Source organism: Lutjanus erythropterus, chromosome 23, assembly GCF_056507025.1.
Source record: "Lutjanus erythropterus isolate fLutEry1 chromosome 23, fLutEry1.hap2, whole genome shotgun sequence".
In the NCBI taxonomy this organism is placed as follows: domain Eukaryota; kingdom Metazoa; phylum Chordata; class Actinopteri; order Lutjaniformes; family Lutjanidae; genus Lutjanus; species Lutjanus erythropterus.
Genome location: NC_139339.1, coordinates 11,303,033 through 11,329,877, shown reverse-complemented (window position 1 = coordinate 11,329,877; position 26,845 = coordinate 11,303,033). Strand labels below are relative to the sequence as shown.

At 38.7% G+C, this 26,845-nt stretch overlaps 1 protein-coding gene across 1 annotated transcript; it reads left to right on the top strand.

Annotated features, from left to right (window-relative positions):
- The first annotated feature begins 1,519 nt into the window (after positions 1-1,519).
- Positions 1,520-16,286, top strand: polr2a (RNA polymerase II subunit A). The gene is made up of 29 exons (XM_084712270.1): positions 1,520-1,878; positions 2,848-2,980; positions 3,077-3,213; positions 3,812-3,985; positions 4,085-4,366; positions 4,459-4,620; positions 4,750-4,970; positions 5,082-5,214; positions 5,303-5,427; positions 5,639-5,849; positions 5,932-6,141; positions 6,230-6,398; positions 6,615-6,709; positions 6,846-7,049; positions 7,142-7,364; positions 7,466-7,649; positions 8,036-8,207; positions 8,303-8,408; positions 8,948-9,153; positions 9,248-9,511; positions 9,617-9,824; positions 10,039-10,139; positions 10,226-10,330; positions 10,684-10,866; positions 10,954-11,157; positions 11,270-11,456; positions 11,545-11,658; positions 11,754-11,903; positions 12,273-16,286. The coding sequence occupies exons 1-29, from the start codon at positions 1,792-1,794 to the stop codon at positions 13,421-13,423; spliced, it is 5,901 nt and encodes a 1,966-aa protein (XP_084568396.1). The 5' UTR covers positions 1,520-1,791; the 3' UTR covers positions 13,424-16,286.
- The last annotated feature ends 10,559 nt before the right edge of the window (positions 16,287-26,845 follow it).

Below are 26,845 nucleotides of genomic sequence, written 5' to 3'. Positions count from 1 at the left end.
CCGTTGTATCAGTTTCTTTTCCTAGGATGGCGATGGAATGACCCGCCCTGCTCTGCCTCTGATTGGCTTATACTCGTTGCCAACATTGGTTTGTGGCATGATGATTGGTAGAATGGGTTAAGAACAATAGGGTAAGCCAACCAGATGTGGAGTATGGCGGGTTATTCCTTCGCCATCCTGGCAAAAAAAAGTGTCGTCACGTAACATTAAGTACAAAGCTAAACCATCAAGCTACTTTACCTTACAAAAAGACGTCCTCTGAGCTCAATAGCCGAAAATATCCTATGCTGCAATCGACACTACAGGTTGTACGAAAATATCGAGTGTTTAAAATGAGAGATACAGCAGGGAACATACCTCGTTGTCGACAAAGTAACGTTAGTCCTACATTAAGCTAACCGGATCACCGACTGCAACGTTAAGAAGGCAAAATTTCACCGCTGGTACTTCAAACATAATCAGCTGGCCACGAGATAGCTTGTAATAACTCCACTTTTGAATAATTCAAGTTAGTGACCAATTGAATATGTAGTTAACTAACATTATTTAACCGCCAAAACCATGGCATTTCAGACTGCCTTCGAAACGTGGCCTACGACAATGTTTTAATTTTAACAAAAACATTTAAAACGTAAGAACAAGTGAACGACAAAAGTAGACACAAATTACAAAAGGAACATTAATATGTAAAAAATAGCCCAAAACACTTGAAAAACAAGCTTTAAATAAGCACTTAAGGCTTCCCCGAGTCTTTCCTGTGGGGCGTAGGGAAAATCCAGTCCACTGGCCGGCCATCACATGTAGGTGAGTCCGAGGATTGCAACAAAGTCCCAGAGATCCAAAAATGCAGAGGACGAAAAAACACAAGTCGATGTGGTTTTTAAAGTGGCTCGGAAATAATCCATTACACAGAGTTTCAACAGGAAAATATTATGTATTTAGACAATTTCCCCCTGTTTGATTAAAGGTCTTAATAGGCCTCAGCCCTGAGCCTCTTTTCTTAGAGCCCAGGCTGATCTACAGCGAGACGAACGGGAGAAGAGGGATTTTTTTTATTTTTGCTCTGAGGGAAGAAATCCACATCGGCCACGTTCGGCAAACATCGGAAGCAGGGCGGGTTTTGTTAAAATTATTCTAAGAAGGTTCCTTTCTTCGGAGCCATTGGGTCTCTCCTTCCTGCTGCTCAATATTAATAAGGAAAGAGACAAATCCAGAGGATTTTAATTGAATATTCATATTTTGCATGCAAATTAAACGCCGTACAGCCTACTCTCTTTTAATAAAGCCAATCAGAAAGAGTTTAGATTAAATCAACGCCCGCCTTTAGTTTTGATTCGTTGAAAAAATAAACGTGCTCTCTAAATGGCTGTACGTGCGATAAAATTAATTATTCATATAACTGTCTTGAATGGCCAATGAGCGTTTTACTACAGATATCTATGTCCCACCTTCCGCAGAGTCAGCCCTTGCCTTTTCGCGTGTGCAGCCCCGTAGCAGTCAGTCAGTCTATATATGCAAGCGTTGAAGCGCTTCATGCTCAGAAGCGCTCAGAGCGCTCCAGAGTGTAGACCTGAAAAGGGAAGGGAACAGTCGGTAGCCATCTTACTTAGGACCAAAACATAAATAATTAGGCTATAAAGGCAACCGACAGCAGAGGTCCCTGGGATATCGCCTTCGGAGACTATCCGGTCACCGTTGGCAACCTGACCAGAGTCGTGGTGACTATTTAACGGCTGTTCCTGCTCACAAAGCGGCGTGCCGAGGAAGGACGCGTCTCTTTGAATAGACAGGATGCACGGACCGCCCTCCGGCGACAGCGCATGCCCATTGCGCACGATCAAGAGAGTTCAGTTCGGCATCATCAGCCCAGATGAGCTTGTAGGTTTTCTTTTTGGGGGGGGAGTGGGGTATTTTATTAATTCTTGTACAGATCACACACCACTCTTACATGTTCTTAACTTATCTTGTGGTTTTTAACATATGTGGCAAAGACATGGTTCTGTTTACAACGGAAAATGCTCGCTGTTAGCCTAGCCTAGCTAGCTGTGTCAGGCTGGTGGAGCTTGTGCTAACTAGCATGTAGCAGGAAGTTTGAAAAACTTTAAGCACAACATTCTCAGAAAGGATCCATGCTATCACATCAATTAAACCCCCTTTTCATTCATGCAATGTACCTTGTAGGCCCATCAGTAAGTAAATATTTTAATTATTTTATAGTTCTTCGTTATGGACACGACTTATTTGTTTTATTACCGGTCGCATTGTACGTATTCGTTGAATTTCTCACACAATAAACGAATAAAAGGGTACTTCAACAATTTCGGATATGCATGTTTTCTTCTACTCAGGACGGTGTTTTTGTGGTTATGAGGGTTAATGAACACTAGATTATTTGTTATTGCAAGTGCTGTGTTGTAATGTTGTAATGTTTGCAGTTAGGTTAGGTGGATGCAACAAGCTTTCGGTTAATTGAAGTTGTATTTTTGCACTGAGCTGTGGATGATGCTTTGTAGAAATTTAATTTCTATCACTGATGTGAATGAGGAATTATTCGGACAATACATTTTTTTTTTATGTAATTGATATTCTAGCACTGCTGATTATTGTAGTGTGAACTTAAACACACAGCTTATACTGTGTGTGTATATATATACATATATATATTCTTTATGTATGTTACTGTTAGCTTTCTATTTTTTCTGTTTTTGTTGTTTTAACTCATAGTACTTGTCTTAATATTAATTTATATTTTTGTACTTTGTTTTGCACCTACATGCCACAACAGATTCCTTGTATGTGAAAACTTACTTGGCAATAAATAAACAATTATGATCTACTTTTCTTCAGAAACGGATGTCTGTTACTGAAGGGGGAATCAAGTACCCCGAAACAACAGAAGGAGGACGCCCTAAACTTGGTGGCCTTATGGACCCAAGACAAGGGGTCATAGAACGAACTGGAAGATGTCAGACATGTGCAGGTATGGTGTCATGTTAGCATTTTATACTAAAATATATTATTGATCATTAGACTGCCGTCCCTCTCTGATGTCATGACTTGGTTTTTGTTCTTTCAGGCAACATGACAGAATGTCCAGGCCACTTTGGGCACATAGAACTGGCAAAGCCAGTTTTCCATGTTGGCTTTGTGACAAAGATCATGAAGGTTCTTCGATGTGTCTGCTTCTTTTGCTCCAAGTTACTAGTGGATTCGGTAAGTATATTCAACATACTAAAGTACATAATGAAATTCTAGTAATTCAGTTATTTGATTTTTATCATAAAATAATTTGTCTGGTTCACAGCCTTTTCCATTTTGATGGTTTTCTAACAGTGTTTGCAAATCACATAGAAATGTACAGGGAATAATTGCCAAATATCCCAGCAAACATTTTTCACCCTGTTCTCCTTCCCATCACCCCATCGGCCCTGAACCAACAGAAGGAAAATGAATTAAAGAAACAAACAAACATATTTTAGAAAAGGAAAAACAAACTAAAAATAGAATGACTAAAAGTTGTTTATTTGATCCATGTACATGATGGCTTGTTCCTGCTGAAGCAGGTTACCAACGTTAATATTATATTTTAAGAAGTACATGAAAGGTTTCTGCATATCATAAACATTCTTTTTTTCTGATAAGACTTGATCAATCATTATCATAATATATTGACAAGGATTTAATTTTCACACATTCCCGTGTACAGTAGTACAGCTTTCCCTCATGCTTCACTCCAGTCTTCTTAAGATATTTCATTATCTGTATCTTGCATTTTGATATTTATCTTGTTACTGTTGCCTTTTACCTTTAGAACAATCCAAAGATCAAAGACATCCTGCTGAAATCTAAAGGGCAGCCCAGGAAGCGCCTGACACACGTATACGAGCTCTGCAAAGGCAAAAACATCTGCGAGGGAGGGGAGGAGATGGACAACAAATTTGGAATGGAACAGCAGGATACCGAGGAGGACATCACCAAGGAGAAGGTATTTGGGTGGAATCTTTTTGTCATCTCAGCATTAATGACGCTGCTCAACTTATTTACTTCATGGCGCCCTTCTCTTTCCACTACGTGATCTCTGCAGGGCCACGGCGGCTGCGGTCGCTACCAGCCGGGTATCAGACGCTCTGGCTTGGAGCTGTACGCCGAGTGGAAGCACGTGAATGAGGATTCGCAGGAGAAGAAAATCCTGCTGAGTCCTGAGCGTGTACACGAGATCTTCAAGCGCATCTCGGATGAGGAGGACATCATCTTGGGCATGGATCCCAAGTTCGCTCGACCAGAGTGGATGATCGTAACAGTGCTGCCGGTGCCTCCGCTGGCTGTCAGGCCTGCTGTCGTCATGCAGGGTTCTGCTCGCAACCAGGTACAGTAACTTGATCCCTCACTGAATGTTTAGTTTTTGTATACAACGACAATGATAACAACAAATCATCTATTCATTTCTTTTTTTTATAGGATGACTTAACTCACAAGCTCGCTGACATCGTCAAAATCAACAACCAGCTGAGAAGAAACGAGCAGAGCGGTGCTGCAGCTCACGTCATAGCTGAGGACGTCAAACTGCTTCAGTTTCATGTTGCCACCATGGTGGACAATGAATTGCCAGGCCTGCCAAGGGTATGTTTACATTTTCCCATTAGTTTTAGTGTTAAAATGCACTAATCTGAGCACAGTCTCATTTGTTTTCACATGTTTCTGTGTTACATTTTGGCACAGTCTTTAAATTACAATTATTTCCTTTCACAGGCAATGCAAAAGTCTGGCCGTCCTCTCAAATCCATCAAACAGCGTCTAAAGGGGAAGGAAGGGCGAGTCAGAGGTAACCTCATGGGTAAGCGTGTGGACTTCTCTGCCCGAACTGTCATCACCCCAGACCCCAACCTGCAGATCGACCAAGTCGGCGTTCCACGATCCATCGCAGCCAACATGACCTTCCCAGAAATCGTCACACCCTTTAATATTGACAGGTACTTTGGAATAGTTAGTCAATTCAACTTTTGCACAGCAAGTAAAAATGAATTTCAGAATCATTTTCATTAAATGTGAGGTCAGCTAATTCATTCTGATGACTGCCCTAGATTACAAGAGCTGGTACGAAGAGGCAACAGCCAGTACCCTGGAGCCAAATACATCATCCGTGACAATGGAGACAGAATTGACCTGCGATTCCACCCCAAACCAAGTGACCTTCATCTGCAGATTGGCTACAAGGCAAGATTCAAACAATTATGAGCAACTCTACAGTTATATAACACATATTTTTTATCCCTGACAAAAACTGATGTTTCTCTCTGTTTAGGTGGAAAGACACATGTGTGATGGTGACATCGTCATCTTCAACCGACAGCCTACACTACATAAAATGTCCATGATGGGGCACAGAGTCAGAATCCTGCCGTGGTCCACCTTTCGACTCAACCTCAGGTACCAAAATTGTTTTCAGTGAACACTTACGTCTTCCTAAAAAACATAACTAGAAAATGGCTGCAGACTGAATCACCTATATGACGAGACCTTATTGAGGATATTTCTGTAATGGAGAAAATGACATTTTCTTTAAAGCTGAAAGGATAGTTAGTTGCAGCCCTGATGTGGTGTAGCAGTTCTAACGTCCTGTCTTCTTGCCTCCCTCCAGTGTGACCACCCCATACAACGCTGACTTCGACGGGGATGAGATGAACCTCCACCTGCCTCAGTCTCTGGAGACGAGGGCAGAGATTCAGGAGCTGGCCATGGTACCGCGTATGATCGTCACACCCCAGTCCAACAGGCCCGTCATGGGTATCGTGCAGGACACCCTGACAGCTGTCCGCAAATTCACCAAGAGAGACGTCTTCTTAGAGAGAGTAAGGAGATTGTCGTGAGATCAGCAGCGGTTGCTTTTTTTCTTGTGTGAAAGAGTGTTAACACTGCATCTCTCCACCACAGGGTGAAGTGATGAACCTCCTCATGTTCCTCTCGACGTGGGACGGGAAGGTGCCTCAGCCGGCCATCCTCAAGCCCCGCCCTCTGTGGACGGGCAAGCAGATCTTCAGCTTAATCATTCCTGGACACATTAACGTGATCCGCACACACAGCACCCATCCTGACGATGAGGACAGCGGCCCGTACAAACACATCTCACCGGGGGACACCAAGGTACAGCACCCTGATTAATTATGTCACCCAATAATGAATGAACATGAATGACAACGCAAGTGACCCCACGTGCTTCTCATTCACACAGGTCATAGTGGAGAACGGTGAGTTGATCATGGGCATCCTGTGTAAGAAATCTCTGGGAACCTCCGCCGGCTCCCTCGTCCACATCTCCTACCTGGAGATGGGCCACGACATCACGCGTCTTTTCTACTCCAACATTCAGACTGTGGTCAACAACTGGCTGCTCATCGAGGGTAAGAAAACAGTACAAATGTAACAACTGTATATTTTTCAAACTTAATCATTTAGACTACATTGCACCAATAAAGATTGATTTAACTGTAATTTAATCAGGTTTAAAAATAAATCCTTCTTGGTGCAACCCAACCTTTGTGTTTTTGCAGTCAGTCATTTCTATTCTTTGCTGCTGTTTTTGTCTTAGTACTTACAAGCTTGCTCATTTTCTTCAGGTCATTCCATTGGTATCGGGGACTCCATTGCTGACGCCAAGACCTACCTTGACATCCAGAATACCATCAAGAAAGCCAAACAGGATGTGATAGAAGTAAGCACCAAGTATTTACATAGCCATCTCTAAAAACTCACAAGATAACTCAGATTTGATTCTTTCAATACAGTTGTTCTTGTTTTTCAGCAGATATTACTATAGAAAATTTACATCTTTGCCTTTCATCTGCCAGGTCATTGAGAAAGCCCACAACAACGAGCTGGAGCCGACCCCCGGTAACACACTGAGGCAGACCTTTGAGAACCAGGTGAATCGTATCCTGAACGACGCTCGTGACAAAACGGGATCCTCTGCCCAGAAGTCTCTGTCTGAGTACAACAACTTCAAGTCCATGGTGGTGGCTGGTTCCAAGGGGTCAAAGATTAACATCTCACAGGTAAAAGAATCCACCAAACCATCACTGCCTTATAACAGATGAGTGATAGGTTTGAGTCACTTCATCTTTGACACTTACCTTCCCTCCTTCAGGTTATTGCCGTGGTGGGGCAGCAGAACGTGGAGGGTAAACGAATCCCCTTCGGCTTCAAACACCGCACGCTGCCTCACTTCATTAAGGATGATTACGGTCCTGAGAGCAGAGGCTTCGTGGAGAACTCATACCTGGCCGGCCTGACGCCAACTGAATTCTTCTTTCACGCCATGGGAGGCAGAGAGGGTCTGATCGACACAGCTGTCAAGACTGCTGAGACTGGTGAGACCAGGCAGCTGGACGGGAGAACGGTCAATAAATCACACAACCAAAAGACATTTAAATGGACTTTGGTTTCTAACGTTGCGATTCTGTTCAAACAGGTTACATCCAGCGTCGTCTGATCAAGTCTATGGAGTCTGTGATGGTGAAGTACGACGGCACGGTGCGTAACTCCATCAACCAGGTGGTTCAGCTGCGTTACGGTGAAGATGGCCTGGCGGGAGAGAATGTCGAGTTCCAGAATGTGGCAACACTCAAACCCTCACACAAGGCCTTTGAAAAGAAGTAAGTCTCACACCCATATATATATATATATAAATATACTCAGAGTTAGAACCGTGTGTTTTGTATTACAGTGTTTGTCTTTAATCAGTCCAGATTTAACAGCAGCTTTTTGAAATTGCAAAAAAAAAGGTTGCAATTTTGCTGTGCTATTCGAATAATTCATTAAAAGACAACTTGTTCAATGGAGACTAAAAGATAAGACCGCTACATAATCATAATAAACAAATTTGACCACTTTAAGATGTAAAATAGTCAATAAAGTGTCCCATGCTTGCTGTAACCTTATTTAGCTGTATCCATAATATTGTCAATATTGGTTAACGGTCAGTAACCAACCGGTCACAATCAGTGGGTTAACTCTCTCTCATTTTGTTTAATCCATCAAGGTTTAAGTTTGATTGCACCAATGAGCGAGCGCTGAGGCGGACGCTGCAGGAAGACGTAGTGAAAGACGTGATGACCAACGCCCACGTGCAGAGTGCCTTGGAGAGGGAGTTTGAAAAGATGAAGGAGGACAGGGAGGTCCTGCGAGCCATTTTCCCCACCGGGGACAGTAAGGTCTGTGGGCTCATTTGTAGACACCTCTTCGCTGTCGGTCTGCCACGTGAAACAATAAAATACTCACATGCTGCAATGCTTCTCCTCGCCTGCAGGTGGTGCTGCCCTGCAACCTGGCCAGAATGATCTGGAACGCTCAGAAGATCTTCCGCATCAACACCCGAACCCCAACAGACCTCAACCCTCTGAGGGTTGTCGACGGTGAGCTCAAAAACAACAAACCTCATTAACCAAAGAACAAAATGTCATCGCTAGTCAGTGTTTATTGTTCCTCTGTAGAATTACAGAGTAAAGTTGTCACACAGATTGTCGTTTCTTGTCCGTATATTTAGTCACAGGATTGTGTGAAGCATGTGAACGAAGCACTGGTTGTATATTTAGAACTAAGAGATCGAGGCCTGACCTCAGGTGCTTTTCAAAGCCATGTAAAGCCACCTGGTGAATCCCCGTCTGTGACGTAACAAGCAGAGTTCAAGTCCAAGTCTCTCTTTGCCATAGGCCAAGGTAATCTTATCACGTCAGAGTGTTGAGGAGTTTATATCATAAACATCAAGATATAACCATGTGTAGTAGAAAATATGTTTTTACCCTACTTTTTATGTAAATAAACACACTTAAATCTTAAATATGCGTACAAAGTTCTGGATTCTTGACAACACAAAACTCCACCAGAAAACCTCATAAATGTCATGACATTGTAGCACAAATCTCAATCTCTTGGTGTTTGTTTGGATCTTTAGGTGTTCAGGAGCTGAGTAAGAAGCTGGTGATTGTGAACGGCGAGGACCCACTGAGCAGACAGGCCCAGCAGAACGCCACTCTGCTCTTCAACATCCACCTGCGCTCCACACTTTGCTCCAAGCGCATGACGGAGGAGTTCCGCCTTTCCACTGAGGCGTTCGACTGGCTGCTGGGAGAGATCGAGACCAAATTCAACCAGTCCATTGTAAGTTTAGCATATTGTTGTATTAATTTTAGATTTGTTTAACAGAGCTGTCAGACTTGAGACTTAATAATCCCATGTTTTTCTCCGTTCTCAGGCCCACCCGGGTGAAATGGTCGGTGCTCTGGCTGCTCAGTCGCTGGGAGAGCCGGCCACCCAGATGACACTGAACACTTTCCACTACGCCGGTGTGTCAGCCAAGAACGTAACACTGGGTGTGCCTCGTCTGAAGGAGTTGATCAACATCTCCAAGAGGCCCAAGACACCCTCGCTGACTGTTTTCCTGCTGGGTCAGGCGGCACGTGACGCTGAAAGAGCCAAAGACATCCTCTGTCGACTGGAACACACCACACTGAGAAAGGTTACTTTATTTTGAATCCACAAACTTTCTTAATTAACCATTTGAGATCCAATAATGTCACATAAAGGAAAGAATTTAAAATCAAAATGACCTTTTCCTCAATAGGTGACGGCCAACACCGCCATCTACTACGACCCGAACCCCCAGAACACGGTGGTGGCCGAGGACCAGGAGTGGGTGAACGTGTACTATGAGATGCCCGACTTTGATGTGACACGCATTTCACCGTGGCTGCTTCGTATCGAGCTCGACCGCAAACACATGACTGATCGCAAGCTGACTATGGAGCAGATCGCAGAGAAGATCAACGCAGGTGGGTTGGATCCAACAGACTTAATTATATTTTTGTTTTCATTTCGGTTCCATGAGTTTGCTGGATTCATTTTAGTTTAAAACTGTTATGTTTTAGTCTAGATTTTATTAGTTTCAGTATTAGTTGTTTTTGTTTTGGTGTCTGTATTGAGATTCAATGTTTTAGGAGAAACAAGGCAGTTTTTCTCTAATGACACGTTTGTTTTGCTCACAAGGTTTTGGAGACGACCTGAATTGTATTTTCAATGACGACAACGCAGAGAAGCTTGTCCTGCGGATCAGAATCATGAACAGCGATGAGAACAAGTTCCAAGAGGTGTGCGGTGACTCAATAACAGTATAAACACTGAAGTCAATTTTTTTATATTGATCATGAAGAATAACTGTATTTTCCTTTTGTAGGATGAGGAGGTGGTGGACAAAATGGATGACGATGTGTTCTTGAGGTGCATTGAGTCCAACATGCTGACTGACATGACCCTTCAAGGCATTGAGCAGATCAGCAAGGTAACAGAGTGAACACACACGCACCCACACATACACCCACAGTAGGTTTTCTGCTACAGGAGCATTGCAAGGTTGTCATCAGTAACAAAAACATACCTGCTCGGTTTGAGCAATATGTTAAAAATTTTACAGCTGGCTACATCCAATACATAAACAACACAAACTCTCAAAATATCAAGAAAGGAAATATTCTTATGCCAGTTTTCCTTATTAAACAAAAAACCAACCATACTTTCATAGACATTTTGAATCTGAAGTTAAAATAAATGAAAATGCCAAAAAAACTGCCAATCACAGATAGCTGATATATTTGTCTGAGACTATGATTCAAAGGTCACACTTATGTCCTCCAGGTGTACATGCACTTGCCCCAGACTGACAACAAGAAGAAGATCATCATCACAGAGGACGGTGAGTTCAAGGCCCTGCAGGAGTGGATCCTGGAGACAGACGGAGTGAGCCTCATGAGGGTCCTCAGTGAGAAGGACGTCGATCCCGTCAGGACCACCTCCAACGACATTGTGGAGATCTTCACGGTACGAAAGCACCAAAAAAAGGTTTCTCTCAACGATAGAATTGCGTCTGATTTTTAAAGATGGTAATTTAATGTCTCTCTTGCGAAGGTGTTGGGTATTGAAGCTGTGCGAAAGGCTCTGGAGAGGGAGTTGTACCACGTCATCTCCTTCGACGGTTCCTACGTCAACTACCGTCACTTGGCTCTGCTTTGTGACACCATGACGTGCCGCGGTCACTTGATGGCCATCACACGTCACGGCATCAACCGTCAAGACACAGGACCGCTCATGAAGTGTTCCTTTGAGGAGACGGTGAGAGGATAATTATTTAATTAAAGGAATAATTCTAGTTTTAAATCATCAGAGGAAACTGCTTTATCCTTGCTGTTATTTAAGAATTGGATTTTTCCTCTCTCCACTCCAGGTGGATGTTTTGATGGAGGCGTCCTCCCATGGTGAGAGTGACCCCATGAAGGGTGTGTCTGAAAACATCATGCTCGGCCAGCTCGCTCCGGCTGGTACAGGATGCTTTGACCTGCTGTTGGATGCTGAGAAGTGCAAATATGGCATGGAGATCCCGACCAACATACCTGGCATCAGCGTGGCTGGACGTAAGTGGAGAGACGTGTATCAGATATAATGCAGTTGATCTAGTGTGAGAGCTATGATATTTATGTTCTCTATCCATCTTATTTGCAGCCACTGGCATGTTCTTTGGCACGGTACCGAGTCCCATGAGTGGCATGTCACCTGCCATGACCCCGTGGAACACAGGAGCAACACCAGCCTACGGCGCCTGGTCTCCCAGCGTCGGTAAGTGTATTCCCAGGTTAATTTGGTTCATCTCCTTCTGTGTTTGTTTTTATGGATCATTGACTAAGTTTTGTCCTTTTTGTTTTTCCCTTCAGGAAGCGGCATGACCCCCGGAGCAGCAGGTTTCTCTCCCAGTGCAGCTTCAGATGCAAGTGGCTTCTCTCCAGGCTACTCGCCGGCCTGGTCTCCCACTCCTGGGTCTCCGGGATCTCCAGGACCTGCGAGCCCGTACATCCCATCTCCAGGTTAGACACCGCAGAAATCATGGTTTAGGGTACTTTTAGATTTGTTACACGTGTATAGTAAGAATTTAATAATTTTATTAATTTATTTCTTTGCATAGATTGAAATGAAAGAAAATGATGTGCAAGAAGAGGAGAAAAATGACTAATTTAGTACCTCTAAATAAATTATTTAAACAATGTTCACATACTGTAGATAATGTAAGAATGCTATTAAAAAAAACTGAATCAGATATTTAAGTATTTAGCATTTTCAATGTTTGCTAGCTAGCTTAAAAGTGAACAAAATGTTACATTGTTTACTAGCTCAATAAAAAAATAATAATAGTGGCTCGAGAATGGATCCCTGAGTTTTTCTCTTTTCATTTTTAGGTGGAGCCATGTCACCAAACTATTCACCCACCTCCCCAGCCTACGAGCCTCGCTCCCCTGGAGGCTACACCCCGCAGAGCCCTGGATACTCCCCAACATCACCCTCCTACTCGCCCACTTCTCCCTCTTACTCCCCCACCAGCCCCAACTACAGCCCGACATCTCCTTCCTATTCACCCACCTCGCCCAGTTACTCCCCAACTTCTCCCTCCTATTCACCCACGTCTCCATCTTATTCCCCAACATCTCCTTCTTACTCGCCCACCTCCCCCTCCTATTCCCCTACATCCCCCTCTTACTCCCCCACCTCACCAAGCTACAGCCCGACATCGCCGAGCTACAGCCCGACATCACCCAGCTACTCGCCCACCTCACCTTCATACTCGCCCACCTCTCCCTCTTACTCTCCCACGTCTCCATCTTACTCCCCCACCTCCCCCTCGTACTCCCCCACCTCTCCTTCCTACTCACCGACCAGCCCAAGCTACAGCCCCACGTCACCAAACTACACTCCCACCTCGCCCAGTTACTCCCCTACCTCACCATCCTACTCCCCTACATCGCCCTCTTACTCCCCAACCTCTCCCAACTACACCCCGACCAGCCCCAACTACTCCCCCACCTCCCCCTCGTACTCCCCCACCTCTCCGTCCTACTCTCCCTCCAGTCCGCGCTACACCCCGCAGTCACCCACCTACACACCCAGCTCCCCCTCATACAGCCCCAGCTCCCCCTCCTACTCCCCCACCTCTCCCAAATACACCCCAACTTCGCCATCATACAGCCCCAGCTCCCCAGAGTACACCCCAACCTCTCCCAAATATTCCCCCACCTCGCCGAAGTACTCCCCGACGTCGCCGAAGTACTCGCCGACCTCTCCCACCTACTCCCCAACGACTCCAAAATACAGCCCCACCTCTCCTACCTATTCTCCAACTTCTCCAACTTACACCCCCACAAGCCCCAAATACTCCCCCACCTCCCCTACTTACTCCCCAACTTCACCCAAGTACTCACCCACGTCTCCTACGTACTCGCCAACTAGTCCTAAAGGCTCCACGTACAGCCCCACCTCCCCTGGATACAGCCCCACCTCACCCACCTACAGCCCGGCCATCAGCCCCGAAGACAGCGACGAGGAGAACAACTGAAGCGCCGCGGCTGAGAAGGGGAGGCAGCTGATGAAACCCCGTCACCTCATGGTGGTGGACACCTGAAGGACAGCATCTTTGACCAGCTGGAGGTGGCGGAGCCACTATAAGCCACAGGGGTCCCAACCGTGATTGTTTCTCTCTCCCTTGGGGACCTCTGTCACGCTCCAGTCTTCGCCATCTGATGGAGCCTCCTTTACCACCAAGAAATCTTCAAAACTATTATGTGAAAGACTTGAACTGCTTTGCCTGAAGGAAAAAAGGCTGCCTTTTGAAATAGTTTTTTAATTTTCACACGGGGTGTTGGAGCAAAACTGCAAATCCCAAGAGGGAAGAGAGGAAGATGTGGTGAACACATTATTGGGGAGGAAATATCCCTTTTTAACTTTATAGTGTACTGCATCCAGTCTCTCTCTCTTGTTCTCTAAATGTTGGGTGTATAGTCGTGGAAAGCGTACATATTGCCAAAAGCCTTTTTGAGAAGTGGATTGTATTCATCACTAAAGCATAAGCTGTAAAGAAAATCGAGGAGAAGAGGTTTAGACTTTGTTTACTGCATATTTCACCAAGGTGTATCTTGTAAGACCTTTTGCTGCTTTTGTAAAACTACAGTTGCTGCCACTTTTGGGGGCATTTTGTGGAGCTCTAGATGTTCGATATACAAAGTGCTGCAGGAATGAGTCCTAAAACCCAGAAATAAGTTAGCATATTAGCACTTCTTGATCCCTTGTCTCAAAGCCAATAGATGTATGGACGCCTGAAATAAGGTCTGTGGTTAACACAAGCTGAAGAGTTTTTCATGTTTTGTTCTACAACGAAATATGTCTGTAAATACCTGACTCAAATTATGAAACTGTTACGTGTCCTAGAAAAGGCTGTTGCTCACAAGTGGCTTAATGAGGTTCAGAGTTCAGACCAAATACTAGTCATTTAATGTTAGTAATGTTGAGACACAGCTTATTTTCAGCACCAGTCCAACAGAAAAATGGCTTTGGACAAGAGAACCAGCGTGATGCTAACTTTCACATTGGCCTATAAAAATATCATCCCTGCAGCTCTCTATTAAAATGATCAGAATGTTTAAAGAAGAAAGCAGAAATACATGATAGGAGAGAGAAACTGGCTTGCAGGGAAACAAAATCTCACTCTGAACATCATTGACTGCATAGGTATATGTACCCATCGCCCTCCCCTCTTCCTCCTTCACACCCCAAAGACAAAAACCTGAAAGATGTCATGAAAACACCCACCAGCATCCTCTTGTCCTCTACCATTTTGGAGACTTGTGCATCAGAAGAAGAGAAATAAAAACACTTTTTTCCAGATGATATTCTTCCCGTGACACTGGGAATTTAAAGATTTATATGAAAAAAAAAAATACTAGCCAGAATGATTATTCTGTCTTTACTTTTGATTTTAGGAGGAAATGGGGCACATGTGGACGAGGCATACTAGTTTGGCGTTGCTGCTTTTGTCATTGTTTGCATGAGTAGCACATGTTAATACATTTTAATCGAGCTTTAGGTTGGAATTTTTCTTCAAATCCCTCCCACTTCTCGCTAATCTTCGTCCCATTTCTGATAGCTGATGTGTACACAGGATTATTTGGACTGTTCAATTTATTTAAGAAAGAAAGTTAACTACTATTCTGTGTGAATATGAATAGAGGAAAACTAAGAATTTTTAATTTGTTTTGGCTTTTTTCTCTTAGTTTGCTTTTGGTGACTTTGTAAACCTGTTTGCAGGAGGCTCACGTTCATATACTGTGGATGAAGGGGCAGGGGACGGAGGGGAGTGCTTTTATTTTCCCCCTCATTCTCCCCAAAAAGTCTGAGTTTTTTGCCACAACGGCGACTGCTCTTTTCACTAACAGTTGTACGAAATGTTGCATGCTGTCAGCGGGTCGTGACATCGCTTCAGTTAAAAGGCAGAGGTGGCACAAAGTTCAGTGCTCGGTTCAGTGTTTTCACTTCTCGGGACGCCAGAGGGCAACATTTGTCCTCCTGTTGGCGTTTTTTCTTCAGTTTATTTTCTTTTAAGCAGAGATCGTCCAAAGAAACAGCACTTTTGGGCCTCTCTATTAAAAAAAAAAACCTTACCCACTACATTAGTGTGATCTTCTTTTTGAATATGGGTGCTTTCTCACATGACTCAACCTAGTTTTGACTGTGTTAGGGAACCGTCTGTACGCTTGGTGACAATGGAAGCAGTTTTTCCCCTTTCCCTCGATGCAGTTTATGAATTTATTGGGCTTGCTGGGTCTCCTCCCTCTTCCCCTCTTCATCCACAAGTGATCCTCATTTCTGAAATCAGTGTTTTCTTATTTTCTACCAGTGTATGTACCTGTGACGAGGGGAATCGTGGGGAGGGAGGGGACGTATTGGGTCTGACTGGGAGTCCTGAGAAGATAAAATACAGTGATTTGTCAGATTTTGTGAAACATTGCTTCTAAGATGGTCTTGAATTGAAAGGACGGCATCCTCTGGCCTTTTGAGATAAAAAAAAAAAAAAAGCAGGTTTTGGAATTGCACTTAGTAAATATTGTGGTGGACCTAAGCCCCAGACATTGTGATATTTTGTCCACTATGCTTGCATCTAATCCTGTTGTCTTAACTGTGTGCTGTCCACTCAATTCAGAGCATCAGCGGGACTCCCAGGTTGTATGAATGCGTGTATGCGTGTGTGCGTCCAAACTGAGGGCGAGACAGGGTTTCAAACTGAGGAAAGACTTCACATGTCTGGGCAAAGGAAGGTTTAACTTGAAATTGCCACTGTATAGAAATACATTCATTATCTCATTCTCTGTATCTTTGTTCTATTTGTTTTTTTGACTTGGAAAAAAATGAATAAAAGTTTTACTACATGTCTGTCTCTGTCTTTTTTTTTTTTTTTAAATGTCCTTAAGTACAGCTGTAAAATTTAAATACTGGATATGCTAATGTCAGTTTTGTGCTACAATAACAAAAGCTACAATTTAGTTTTTAGGGACAACATGTTGCATTCAGTAATAGACAGTGTACTTGAGGTTTTTGTTAACCCTCTATGGTACCATGTTGCCCTCAGGCAACAAACCCATTTTTGCCCTGTCACATCTCCACAATGCATCCCTTTAAATGATGCGATACTTTAAAAAAGAGGTGGAACCATTAACAATGCTTTAAGTTGTCACATGACCTCCAGGAAGCGATTTTGAAACCCTTCTTGGCGGGCTTTTTCTAAGGAAAAAAGCAAAAAAAAGACCCTCAAAAAGTTATTTTTTGTCCCTTTTCCACCTGGAAAAAAATGTCTTCACACTAATAGGTGAGTAAACTTTAAGTTTTGATAGTTTCATGCAACTTATTTACTAATTTAATAGTGGATACGTGTTAAAATGCAGCTGTTGCCCTGAGGCAACAACGTGCCATCATGGAAATTTGCAATGTTGCCTGCAACAGTAAACCATTATGGAATCACTATAGCAAACACAACACTGACCACTGGCCTATTTGGGTGGAGAAAAAGGGCAGATGCAGATATCCTGGATGTAAGGGTATAGTGAAATCACAGTGCACAAAATGTGTCACCTGCCTGTGCTTCACTCCTGAAAAAAACTGCTTCATGGAGTTCCATAAGCACTGAGCAGCAACACCACAAGTGATGGCAACACATGTCAGGAAAGACACAGGGTACTGACACAAAACATGCACTGAAATGAAGCAGTGATGATCAAACACTGGAATTTGTTGTTTTTGTTTTTCAAATGGTTATGGTAATGTTTATCTTTGTTGATTTAAGTAGTTTAAAGTTTTATACTTTACACATTTATTTCAATGGGTTGTTCCTAAATGGTACAAATGTTGCCTACAGGCAACATTTAGCCAAGAAACTTTTAAAATTCTTTTTAAAATTCTTTTTAATTTAAAATTTAAAATGAATTGTGACTTCTTGATGTTATTGAATATTTTTGCATATGTTTATGAAATAAACAATGTTCAAATTGGAAAAGGAACGTTCTTTTTCACTTATGCACCATTATGGTACAATGTTGCCTACAGGCAACGAACCCCAAAAACTTCCAAAAATAAAAATAAAAATAAAATTTCTTCAGATTATGTTTATTTAGTCTATTTTGAGACATAAAAACACATTTCCCTCACTGGCATCATAATGTGTACCATAGAGGGATATGACCATACATACATACATACATACATACATACATACATACATACATACATATGACCGTACATACATACATACACATACATACATACATACATATGAGCATACCTACATACATACATATGACCATACATGCATACATACATACATACATATGAGCATACATACATACATACATATGAGCATAAATACATACATACATACATATGAGCATACATACATACATACATACATACATACATATGAGCATACATACATACATACGTACATACATATGAGCATACATACATATGATCATACATTCATACATACATACATATGAGCATACATACATACCTACATACATACATACATACATAAGACCATACATACATACATACACATACATACATATGAGCATACATGCATACATACATACATATGACCATACATGCATACATACATACATACATACATACGTACATACATACATACATACTTATGACCATACATGCATACATATGACCATACATACATACATACATACATACATACATACATATGACCATGCATACATACATATGACCATACATACATACGTACATACATACATAAATACATACTTATGACCATACATACATACATATGAGCATACATACATACATACATATGAGCATACATACATACATACATATTAGCATAAATACATACATACATACATATGAGCATACATGCATACATGCGTACATACATATGAGCATACATACATATGGCCAAACATATGACCATGCATACAAACATACATACATACATATGACCATACATACATACATACATACATACATACATAAGACCATGCATACATACATACATATGACCATTCATACATATGAGCATATATACATACATACATATGACCATACATACATACATACATACATACATACATACATACATACATATGACCATGCATACATTCATATGACCATACATACATACACACATACATACATACATATGGTCATACATATGACCATGCATACATACATACATACATACATATGAGCATACATGCATACATACATACATACATACATATGACCATGCATACATACATACATGTGACCATACATACATACATACATACATATGAGCATACATACATATGAGCATATATACATACATACATATGACCATACATACATACATACATACATACATACATACATACATATGAGAATACATACATACATATGACCATGCATACATACATATAGCATACATACATACATATGACCATGCATACATAAATATGAGCATACATACATACATATGAGCATACATACATACATACATACATATGAGCATACATACATACATACATACATACATATGAGCATACATACATACATACGTACATACATATGAGCATACATACATATGATCATACATTCATACATACATACATATGAGCATACATACATACCTACATACATACATACATACATATGACCATACATACATACATACACATACATACATATGAGCATACATGCATACATACATACATATGACCATACATGCATACATACATACATACATACGTACATACATACATACATACTTATGACCATACATGCATACATATGACCATACATACATACATACATACATATGACCATGCATACATACATATGACCATACATGCATACATACATACATACATACGTACATACATACATACATACATACATACATACTTATGACCATACATACATACATATGAGCATACATACATACATACATATGAGCATACATACATACATACATATTAGCATAAATACATACATACATACATATGAGCATACATACATATGAGCATACATACATATGAGCATACATGCATACATGCGTACATACATATGAGCATACATACATATGGCCAAACATATGACCATGCATACAAACATACATACATATGACCATACATACATACATACATACATACATACGTACATATGACCATGCATACATACATACATATGACCATTCATACATATGAGCATATATACATACATACATATGACCATACATACATACATACATACATACATACATACATACATACATATGACCATGCATACATTCATATGACCATACATACATACACACATACATACATACATATGGTCATACATATGACCATGCATACATACATACATATGAGCATACATGCATACATACATACATACATATGACCATGCATACATACATACATGTGACCATACATACATACATACATACATATGAGCATACATACATATGAGCATATATACATACATACATATGAGCATACATACATACATACATATGAGAATACATACATACATATGACCATGCATACATACATATAGCATACATACATACATATGACCATGCATACATAAATATGAGCATACATACATACATATGAGCATACATACATACATACATATATATGACCATACATACATACATACATATATACATATATATATATATATATATATATATATATATATATATATATATATATATATATACATATATATATATATATATATATAAATTCTTTTTATAATGCTTTTTAATTTAAAATTTAAAATGAATTGTGACTTTTTGATGTTATTGAATATTTTTGCATATGTTTATGAAATTAACAATGTTCAAATTGGAAAAGGAACGTTCTTTTTCACTTATGCACCATTATGGTACAATGTTGCCTACAGGCAACGAACCCCAAAAACTTCCAAAAATAAAAATAAAAATAAAAATAAAATTTCTTCAGATTATGTTTATTTAGTCTATTTTGAGACATAAAAACACATTTCCTTCACTGGCATCATAATGTGTACCATAGCGGGATATGACCATACATACATACATACATACATACATACATACATGTGACCATGCATACATACATACATATGAGCATACATACATACGTACATACATACGTACATACATACATATATACATACATATATACATACATACATACATACGTATGACCATACATATATATGACCATGCATACATACATACATATGACCATACATACATACATACATACATACATACTTATGACCATACATGCATACATATGACCATACATACATACATACGTACATACATACATACATACATATGACCATGCATAAATTCATATGAACATACGTACATACACACATACATACATACATATGGTCATACATATGACCATGCATACATACATACATACATACATACATACATACATACATATGAGCATACATGCATACATACATACATACATATGACCATGCATACATACATACATGTGACCATACATACATACATACATACATACGTACATACATACATATGAGCATACATACATATGAGCATATAACCATACATACATATGACCATACATACATACATATGAGCATACATACATACATATGACCATGCATACATACATATGAGCATACATACATACATACATATGACCATGCATACATACATATGAGCATACATATATACATACATATGAGCATACATACATACATACATACATACATACATATATATGACTATACATACATACATACATACATACATACATACATATATATATAAATTCTTTTTATAATTCTTTTTCATTTAAAATTTAAAATGAATTGTGACTTCTTGATGTTATTGAATATTTTTGCATATGTTTATGAAATAAATAATGTTCAAATTGGAAAAGGAACATTCTTATTCACTTATGCACCATTATGGTACAATGTTGCCTACAGGCAACGAACCCCAAAAACTTCCAAAAATAAAAATAAAAATAAAATTTCTTCAGATTATGTTTATTTAGTCTATTTTGAGACATAAAAACACATTTCCCTCACTGGCATCATAATGTGTACCATAGAGGGATATGACCATACATACATACATACATACATACATATGACCGTACATACATACATACACATACATACATACATACATACATACATATGAGCATACATACATACATACATATGACCATACATGCATACATATATACATAAATACATACATACATACATATGAGCATACATACATATGAGCATACATACATACATACATACTTACGTACATATGTAGCTCAGCGTAAGTTCAATCAGGAAGACCTTCTATTACGCTGCCTTCATTCACAACTTTCCTTTACTCCGCCTCTCTCCTCCTATTCCCTCTAATCAGCTGTTTGTGGGCGTTCACCTTCGTCTTTACCATCCATTCAGATTTTGCCACGGTCGCGATAGCCAGTCAATTTGCTGCTGCCAAATCTTTAAATCACCTCTGTCTTTGCTCCATCAGTTGTCATTCAGTCAATCGCGCGACCCTCCTCCACCCCTCTCTCCTCCAGTCACTGGACCCAGGTAGCAGAAGATGTTCACCTCGATACTCCCTGACGCCCTCTCCTCCAGCCTTCAGGTCCAGGCAGCAGGAGTCCAGAGCCACTTCACCTCACCAGTCTCTGCTTTGCACCTCATCATCACCACCACCACCAGTGTCTAGACCCCGGCGGGGTTCTCTTCACTACAGCTTCATCACCCCCATTTATATATACATATTGTTTCACCTCATTGGGGTCTAACCGCCAAAGACTGTTCATGTTTCATATATCATGCATGTGCCAATAAACCATTTCTCTTTTACTCTTAGTCTCTCCTGATTGAAATGAGCATACATACATATGAGCATACATTCATACATATGGCCAAACATATGACCATGCATACAAACATACATACATATGACCATACATACATACATACATACATACATGACCATATATACATATGACCATGCATACATATATACATACATATGACCATACATACATGCATACTTATGATCATACATGCATACATATGACCATACATACATATGACCATGCATACATTCATATGACCATACATACATATACACATACATACATACATACATATGGTCATATATATGACCATGCATACATACATACATACATACATACATATGAGCATACATGCATACATACATACATACATACATATGACCATGCAAACATACATACATGTGACCATACATACATACATACATGTGACCATACATACATATGAGCATATATACATACATACATATGACCATACATACATACATACATACATACATACATACATATGAGAATACATACATACATATGACCATGCATACATACATATGAGCATACATACATACATATGGCCATGCATACATACATATGACCATACATACATACATATGACCATACATACATACATACATACATACATACATATATATGACCATACATACATACATACATACATACATACATACATATATATATAAATTCTTTTTATAATTCTTTTTAATTTAAAATTTAAAATGAATTGTGACTTCTTGATGTTATTGAATATTTTTGCATATGTTTATGAAATAAACAATGTTCAAATTGGAAAAGGAACGTTCTTTTTCACTTATGCACCATTATGGTACAATGTTGCCTACAGGCAACGAACCCCAAAAACTTCCAAAAATAAAAATAAAAATAAAATTTCTTCAGATTATGTTTATTTAGTCTATTTTGAGACATAAAAACACATTTCCCTCACTGGCATCATAATGTGTACCATAGAGGGATATGACCATACATACATACATACATACATACATATGACCGTACATACATACATACACATACATACATACATACATATGACCATACATACATACATACATATGACCATACATGCATACATACATACATATACATACATATGACCATACATGCATACATACATACAAACATGTGACCATACATACATACATACATACATATGAGCATACATACATACATACATATATACATACATAGATACATACATACATACATACATATGAGCATACATACATACATACATACATATGATCATACATGCATACATACATACATACATACATACATACATACATACATACATATGAGCATACATACATACATACATATGAGCATAAATACATACATACATACATATGAGCATACATACATACATACATACATACATACATACGTACATACATATGAGCATACATACATATGAGCATACATTCATACATATGGCCAAACATATGACCATGAATACAAACATACATACATATGAACATACATACATACATACATACATACATATGACCATACATACATACATACATATATACATACATAGATACATACATACATACATACATACATATGAGCATACATACATACATACATACATACATATGACCATACATACATACACAGATACATACATACATACATATGACCATACATACATACATACATACATACATACATACATACATATGACCATACATACATATGACCATGCATACATACATATGACCATACATACACACATACATACATACATACTTATGACCATACATGCATACATATGACCATACATACATACATACATACATACATACATATGACCATACATACATATGACCATGCATACATACATACATGTGACCATACATACATACATACATACATATGAGCATACATACTTATGACCATGCATACATACATACATATGACCCTACATACATACATACATACATACATACATACATACATACATATGACCATACATGCATACATACATACAAACATGTGACCATACATACATACATACATACATACATATGAGCATACATACATACATACATATGTACATACATAGATACATACATACATACATACATACATATGAGCATACATACATACATACATACATACATACATACATATGACCATACATACATATGACCATGCATACATACATATGACCATACATACATACATATATACATACATACATACATACATACATACATACATACATACATATGACCATACATACACACATACATACATACATACTTATGACCATACATGCATACATATGACCATACATACATACATACATACATACATACATACATACATATGACCATACATACATATGACCATGCATACATACATACATGTGACCATACATACATACATACATACATATGAGCATACATACATATGAGCATATATACATACATACATATGAGAATACATACATACATACATACATACATACATACATACATATGACCATGTATACATACATATGACCATACATACATACATATGACCATACATACATACATACATACGTACATACATATGAGCATACATACATATGAGCATACATTCATACATATGGCCAAACATATGACCATGCATACAAACATACATACATATGACCATACATACATACATACATACATACATACATACATATGACCATACATACATATGACCATGCATTCATACATACATATGACCATACATATATACATAGATACATACATACATACTTATGACCATACATATATACATACATACATATGACCATACATACATATGACCATGCATACATTCATATAACCATACATACATACACACATACATACATACATATGGTCATACATATGACCATGCATACATACATACATATATACATATGAGCATACATGTATACATACATACATACATATGACCATGCATATATACATACATACATGTGACCATACATACATTCATACATACATACATACATACATACATATGAGCATACATACATATGAGCATATATACATACATACATACATACATACATACATACATACATACATACATACATATGAGCATACATACATACATACATACATACATATTTAAATTATTTTCATAATTCTTTTTAATTCAAAATTTAAAATGAATTGTGACTTCTTGATGTTATTGAATATTTTTGCATATGTTTATGAAATAAACAATGTTCAAATTGGAAAAGGAACGTTCTTTTTCACTTATGCACCATTATGGTACAATGTTGCCTACAGGCAACGAACCCCAAAAACTTCCAAAAATAAAAATAAAAATAAAATTTCTTCAGATTATGTTTATTTAGTCTATTTTGAGACATAAAAACACATTTCCCTCACTGGCATCATAATGTGTACCATAGAGGGATATGACCATACATACATACATACATACATACATACATATGACCGTACATACATACATACACATACATACATACATACATACATATGACCATACATACATACATACATATGACCATACATGCATACATACATACATACATACATACATACATACATACATATGAGCATACATACATACATACATATGAGCATAAATACATACATACATACATATGAGCATACATACATACATACATACATACATACATACATACATACGTACATACATATGAGCATACATACATATGAGCATACATTCATACATATGGCCAAACATATGACCATGAATACAAACATACATACATATGAGCATACATACATACATACATATGACCATATATACTTATGACCATGCATACATACATACATATGACCCTACATACATACATACATACATACATACATATGACCATACATGCATACATACATACAAACATGTGACCATACATACATACATACATACATATGAGCATACATACATACATACATACATATATACATACATAGATACATACATACATACATATGAGCATACATACATACATACATACATATGACCATACATGCATACATACATACATACATATGAGCATACATACATACATACATATGAGCATACATACATACATACATATGAGCATAAATACATACATACATACATATGAGCATACATACATACATACATACATACATACATACATACGTACATACGTACATACATATGAGCATACATACATATGAGCATACATTCATACATATGGCCAAACATATGACCATGAATACAAACATACATACATATGAGCATACATACATACATACATACATACATATGACCATATATACTTATGACCATGCATACATACATACATATGACCCTACATACATACATACATACATACATACATACATATGACCATACATGCATTCATACATACAAACATGTGACCATACATACATACATACATACATATGAGCATACATACATACATACATATATACATACATAGATACATACATACATACATACATATGAGCATACATACATACATACATACATACATATGACCATACATACATATG

Coding starts and splice junctions, on each gene's coding strand:
- polr2a (XM_084712270.1), top strand. CDS start 1,792: ATGCACGGACCGCCCTCCGGCGACAGCGCATGCCCATTGCGCACGATC. Junction 3,214..3,811: donor CCAAGTTACTAGTGGATTCG/GTAAGTATATTC, acceptor TTTTACCTTTAG/AACAATCCAAAGATCAAAGA. Junction 3,986..4,084: donor AGGACATCACCAAGGAGAAG/GTATTTGGGTGG, acceptor TGATCTCTGCAG/GGCCACGGCGGCTGCGGTCG.